The 6,970-nt window shown below is 41.2% G+C and overlaps 1 protein-coding gene across 1 annotated transcript in view; it reads left to right on the plus strand.

Annotated features, from left to right (window-relative positions):
• The window catches only part of RFX8 (regulatory factor X8), a 30,865-nt gene extending 23,895 nt beyond the window's left edge, over positions 1 to 6,970 (plus strand). The window contains 3 exon segments of the mRNA XM_061459606.1: positions 2,945 to 3,189; positions 3,191 to 3,236; positions 6,936 to 6,970. Coding sequence (XP_061315590.1) covers positions 2,945 to 3,189; positions 3,191 to 3,236; positions 6,936 to 6,970 — 326 coding nt within the window.

Consider the following 6,970-nt stretch of genomic DNA (forward strand, 5'->3'; position numbering starts at 1 on the left):
CTGCAATAACAACTTGCTAGAAAGGCAGTTAGTACCTTTGACAACAACTATATTCTCCTTTTCTGTATGCCTTCCACTGACTTAGGTGCTTGCCTAGCCAACAGCAAGCCTGTTTAAACTGTTAAACTGACTAAAAATTGGTCACTCCTTTAGCTGGGTTAGTTTTGCCTCTGATTTAGTGTTCTGAGCCATCAAGCACCTAATCCATCATACACCAGTGCAAGGCAGGAAAAGTGAAAGGACCATGCAGTCATACTCACGTGGCTTGAATTGGTGCAACCATGTCTTGAATAAGTTCAGTCTCTTCCATTTCTGTATTGCATCAACTCTACCCACTCTCTCTTTTCAATTTTAAAACCTTCCAGAGTCTCTCTCTCTCTATTATTCATTCTGCAGAGAGGTATAATCTCCTGTGAGCAGCATCTGATAAACTGTATAAGCCTCTTTTTTGATTTTCAGTGGAGCATCTTATTTTTTTGTCTGTTGTTGGATGGGGCTTCACACAAACAGCCAAAGAAAACCTCATTATCTTCTTTGAAATTCCCCTTCAAAACTGAACTTTCATGTATTTCCTACAAAGACATAACAAAAGGGTACATTAAGGTTGTTGTCTTTTGTATTTTTCAGTATTCTTCCCCCCATTAATACCTGTGTTTGTGCATGTATGTGCAGACCCCTTTTTTGCATATAGCTTCTACCTTTTGCCTTACATTTAGGCTGCAAACTGGCTGGACCAGGATCTGTGAGCAGGGAACACAGCACAGTAGGGTCCCTTGTCCATCAGTTGTTTCATTACAGTAGTAATAAAATAATTAGTCTTTCCTCCCCCTCCACAGGAGTTCTGTACAACACTCTCCAATGCTGCATGCAGTATTTTGGGCAATGAGGGAATTTGGAATGAATTCCAAGAGCAGCACTGGAAGCATAATGTTTATTGAAATCCCCCACAATGATGAAATCCTCTTCCTTCTTTCCATCACAAGAAAAGTTTAATGAACTGCTTCCCTGTTCTTCAGTTGTCAGTGGCTAGGGACATAAATGATGGAGATCATCCCTTCCTCTGCTGAGCCTTCCTTAAACTAGTTACAAATAATATTTTCATCCCACTTACAACAGTCTTCCTATTATACTTCACTACTATTAATATTGAATTTATTCTCACATATGAGAGTTAAAAATATTTTTTAATCTTCTGCCGTGATGCTCCAATTGATTTGGTCAGTATTATCTCCTTGGTTCTTTAAGGTTTTGGGTTATATCATCTAATAATGTCCCTTCTTTCCCATGTTTTTGTTCTGGTAGGATATTGAGTTTTAGTGGACAAGGCTGGTGCTGTGCTGTTAACAAGCCATCTGGTGTAGAAGTTCCGTACTCAGGGTCACTGCTTTTCAGAAAACTCTTAAATCTCAGTATTTCTTGCAGGAATGGTGGGCATCCTGCAAGTCAAAGCATGTAACGTCCACACTGAGGATACACAATTACTAAGGGAAATGTTTTGAGCATCATGTTAATGCAGTGTTAATGCAAAACTACACCTCATACCAGTAACCAAAATCAAACTTACTTCTGTCTGGAGCTCTTGCCTTGGAGCTTGGCACATCTGGCACAAATAATGCACTGTCATACTCACACCTCTGAATTCAGAATTCACTTTCAGGATTTATTTTTACCCTTATCCAGCCCAGCCTCCGCATGGGTGATGCCCAAGCATGATCAGAGGAAGTGTTCAGCTACCCCCACTGCAAGGCAGCAAGGAGCAAGTGTGCTACAGCAGTCAGGGTTAAGGGGACCTCTACGGCTCTTTCAGCTCCACCTCCTCCCCAACAAACATGCCTTTACATATCTCTATCACAAAGCTTCATGTCAGCTGGTAAACCCTTTCCATACCAGCCTGCCTTCCAGGGCATTCAGGAATGTATTGCTGACCCACACTGGCTGGACAGAGACCCATGCATTCCTTTTTTGTATGCAAGCTTTTTCAACCTACTCCCTCTTCAAGACTGTGTCCCTTTGTATCATCCCAAGGGACAACTGGAGTGGTAGCTTTTGTTTCATGCTTAGTCTTCTTGAATACACTGAAAACATCTGTAAGACTGTTAGCAGCACTCATAGACTACTAGTGCCAGGTCTGCATAGTTTGAACTCCAAGTATAATAGCCCTTTTCGTTGTCCCATAGATGAACAAGCACTTCCACTTAGCTATAATTTAAAGATGCACAAAAAGACAAACAGGAGAAACAGTGGCTTCTCAGACACATATAGCATAAAAAGAGGCAGCATTTTTCATTTTTCAAGCTCTGTAAACCTTAGTTTTTCATATAAATTTTGGTATCTCCTTGTTGATGTCCATATAAATATGTTTGTGGGATGCAGAGGTTACAAATTGTTAGATGAATTCCTGTGCAGGTTTATGGCATGGAAGAAGACTTCATATTCACTGTAAGGGCTTTCAACCAAGGTAGGATTCAAAAGTCAATGGTCTCCGTGAGTCTGTCTTGGCTTTTAGCAGTTATGCCCAAGCTGCAAGGTAGGCCATTTAATGTCATAGGTACAAGACATATAGATGTACGTAGGAGGGTTTACTTGGCAAGATTTATCCATCTGAGGGGAGAACTGGGGGTGATATGTGGTTGATGATAAGACTTGTAGCAGCAGTGAATGTGGGGGAAAACCTTGAGCAGAAAGCATATAAACAGGAGTACGCTTTCCTCTCTAGCTAAAATAAGGGGGGGAAAGGCTTTTGCTTACATTTCAAATCTGCTGTTGGTGCCTATTTTGCTGTGATATTTGGAAGTACATAATCTTGTAAGTACTACCTGATGAGTTCCAGTCTGCTACTTTGTCTAGCCCATTACTATAATGAAGCCCTTCAAAGAAGAACACATCACAAAGACAAGGAAATGAGGAGGCTGTTAAAATTATTTTTGCTTTTCCTTAAACCTAGGATCCTGGCATTTGCTTAACTTGCTGCTCATGGATTTTGTGGCTCACATTTTCCTGTCCTATATAGAGGAGAAGGAAGATGAAAGTTTCTGGGTTGCAAAGCAAAATGAGTTCCCTGTTCTGTGGTATTACGAGCCCAGCTATCTCTGGGGCTGTTTTGCAGAGGAGCAATGCCAAGCCAGCACTCTACAGCCAGCTTTCACAACTTCGATGCAGAGCCAGAATAACTTTGGAAAGAGCCATGTTTTTCCAGAGTTCTGAGATGTTCGGTGGACACAGCCACTGGCAGCAAGGTGAAATAAACGTTAACTTTAAAGAAAATAACAAAAAGAAAAAAAAAAGGGGGGGAAAAAAAGGGTCAATTGGGAGGAATCTCAGGAAGTCTGTGATTGATTGGGGGGTTTTAGGTGTGTAAAGTAGTAAAAATGAAATCTTAACATCCCACCTCCATCTCATGATCCTGTCAAGGGACTGTAATCTCCACACCACCCACCACATCACCACAGTTCCCTGATTCTTGCCTTGGGTTTCCAGAAGACCTTTGGCATGCCTCCAGATTCCCTGAGCATTATCTAAGCAAGAGCAGTGCTGTTCTGGTGGGTTGGGAGCAGCTTGTGGTCTAGCTGACAAACAGTCTGCATGCACTCACTGTGCATGATGTGGGCTTTTCTCACTACTAGAAGCACTGAGAGGCTCTTTTCCCTCCATCTGCCTCTTAGTTTTATCAAAAGATGTATGAAATCCTTGAGATCTTTCTGCTCCACTGGACTTTCTTGCAGTCAGTCTGCTGCTTCAAACTTACTAGCATAAGGGATGACATACAGGTAGAAAACAAGAAAGACTCTAAGTCTTCCTAGAACACAAGGCTAAATAAAAAGACATATGGGAACATGGATCAAGCCTCTGTGCTTAACACAAGTGATGAATTAGACATTCATCTGTTTCCAGAAGTCTCTTCCATGCATTAACAGCCCTTGTCTTACATCTCAGAGAACATTGTGTTTTCCAGAAAATGGTGCGGGACAAATGTTAATGGCACCAAGACTTATGAAGAAAATTACATTCTTAAGGTGATGCTGCTAAAGTTGTTTTACTCTCAACATGTATTCAGCTTCCAAAAACTAGAACCAGGACTGGAAACTGACTGTTTTTAAAAAATCTTTATTAGTTATACAGACCTGTCATGGACCATTGTTTTTTTAAATATAAAATATGCCAAAAGTACCTCAGCAATGAAAATGGGAAGGGAGAAAGAAGGTACTAAGGAGACAAACCGAGAAAGATTTATATGTGTGATGGGCATGTTTGACAGCTCTTGCTGTTTTTCAAATGTAATACAATGAACCATCCTGCCATAACCCCTTAATGTCGAAAATCAAACTGAGCTGCGTGCAGGCTAAGAGTAAGGACTCACTAAACCACTGGTGGTCAGAAACTAGGAGATAAACCAGTAGAAATCTTATTCAGTATCTGCCCTTCTTCCTATGCTCTTTCACTGAGCTGCCCATATGGGCTTTTGTATGTCCCACTATGCCCATTGCAATGCAGGTGTCAGCAGAGAAGGGTTTGTCTGCGTAAGCGATGTGCCTATAAATATGTCTATCAGTTTTGCATATTTTGTACATGATCTCAAGAACAGAGCAAGGCTGATCAGAGTGAGGGATGAGGGGTGTCAGAGAGGAAGGGTATAAAACATGAAATGGGGAGTATGAAGACTTGAGAGAAGGTATGGAGACAGTGAAGTATTGGGAAAGTGTAGAAAGAGCTTAGAGTTAAAAGATCCCAAAGGCTGATGGATCTTATTGGTCCACATACAAGATGCTGATAATGGTAGGCTGAAAAGGAGATCTGCTGATGGTTTAAGTGTTTGCAGTTTGTGAGGAAGCTGAAAAATTGGAACCTGCAGCTCAAAAGGGTTTTAGGAGCTGTGACAGTGAGTGAGCACTTCTGCCTACTCATGTCTTCAATCGGGTGGTAGCTCCCACCTCAACTGTTGCAGGCTCCTTCTTTTTGGGTGTCCATACTAACTTCACAGGTTGCTGAAAAACACAGGGTGCTGAAAAACATATCTTCATCACCCACCACTTTGTATCGCCATCTCTGGAGATCCTTTGTACAGATATCCATTACATGAGGGTTTGTGTTCTGCAACTTTTGATCACCAAAAATCATCATCATCATGCTCCCAAGCAACCATCTGTCCCTGCTCCTGACTAATCTCCCTTCGGCCACAACCCATTCTGTGGGGTATCTAAAGCCTCAGCAGCCTTAGTGGCACCCACCAGTCACACTCCTGTTTCCTGGACCACATTTCTGCTGCCTGGCATCTCTCTCTCTGCATCATGGGTATATTTCATCATTTTTCCTTTTAACTCCTCTACCTCATGCAGCCCCCACAGCACTCTGCGACCCAGTGCCTTTTGTCAGCTCCCATCCTCCACTCTGTCCACTGCCAACAACAGCAACCTCCATACCTTTTTAATCTTGTCCCACAAGGCATTTCTGTGCCTTCTCCACAGCCTGTTAGGCTTAGGGAAAAAATCTGTTCGTCGCACCTCCACCCTCATCTCATTGAAATTAGTGCTAAACACTCTATTTTGCAGTGAAACCCTGGAAAAATGAGAGGGAGGACTGGTAACAGAAATCAGAAAAGAATCTCCCAACCTTGCCCTGATATCAGCAGCATCAGTGTGTGTCTGTGGCTTAGCGGATCCCTTCATGATCTTTTAGTCATCACCTTCATTCTTCCTCTGCCTTTCCCATCTGTTTTTGGTCCTCCATTCCTAGTTCATGATGAATATAAATTACACTCCTCAGCAGAGAGACCACTTTATTCCCATTTATACTGAACAGCACAGCACATTTCTGAATCATTTTTTTAAATATATATAATTTGAAGCATGGAAATAATTGCTAATAATCTTGAAAACAGAATACATTCCTATTTAGTGTCATCTCCTGAGGAAAACATTAATTTTGCATGAAAAAATGTAGAAGGTGGGGAGTGAGACAATACAAGATTTGAACACACTGGCTTAACAGGGAGCATGGCAGATGAAATGTTGTACGGCCAACAGCACGTAGTATGAACTAAGAATTGCTGAAACTGGTGGCAGTAACGAAGATGCTCTGAGTGAGCCATGATCTATAAAAGTGCAGCTCAGAGAGCATTGGCCTGATCTTTATTCCTTATCACAGAGCTTGCAGTTGCTTTCTCTCAGCACGAATAGCATTTTTTCAACTAGAAAATCCCATTCTAGGCTTCCTCTCTTTGTTCACTTGTTACCAAATTAAAATCCTATTAAACTGCACACCTGCAGTGGGTTTATCTGCAGAGCACCATGCTGTAGCTTTTAATCCAATTCCATACCTTCATAACATACAATATACTGCAAATCAGGGCGCGGAGAGACAGAAGGTACACTGTTCATAGCTTTGTTGGCAGGGAACACTTTGATTTCTTAAAAAGGGAGAAAAAATAAGGACATAGTTAATTACTTAAAGGAATGGTAAATGTCCATATGAGTGGTCTGTATAATCCAGGATATAGAGAACAAGTGAAATTATTAACTAAAATGGTCAAAAAATGAGAGCAAAATCTTGACCCTGCTTAAATTCAGTGGCAAAACTTCTGCTGATTTTAAGAAAGCACGGATTTCGGCATGAAAAGGCAGTCCCCATCAGGGGAGAAACAGGCTGAGACTATTTGTTTTGAAAAAGAATTGAATGGCTTATGGCAGAGATAAAGTGTGAATGATGCATTGAAAAGTGGATGTGGTCTCCTATCAGACCTTTGCTGCCCTATGATGAAACCCAATGTGTATCTCCTCTTGTTGGGTTAATTGATGTAAAATAAGGTTGAGTATCTGTAAAATACCTTGGGTTCAACAGCAAAGAACAGAGAAGATTTTTTTTTATTCAAGGAAGGGAGAAACAAATGTTTTACAGTTCCTACGGTCAAAATATTTTCATTTTTCTTTTCTAATTTTCAGCTCATGCAGGTCATTTTGAAAGAGAGAACTACTAA

This window comes from Pezoporus flaviventris, unplaced genomic scaffold (genome assembly GCF_033815535.1).
Source record: "Pezoporus flaviventris isolate CSIRO_AGI_PZ_B2104156 unplaced genomic scaffold, CSIRO_AGI_Pfla_v1 ptg000030l, whole genome shotgun sequence".
Lineage (NCBI taxonomy): Eukaryota > Metazoa > Chordata > Aves > Psittaciformes > Psittacidae > Pezoporus > Pezoporus flaviventris.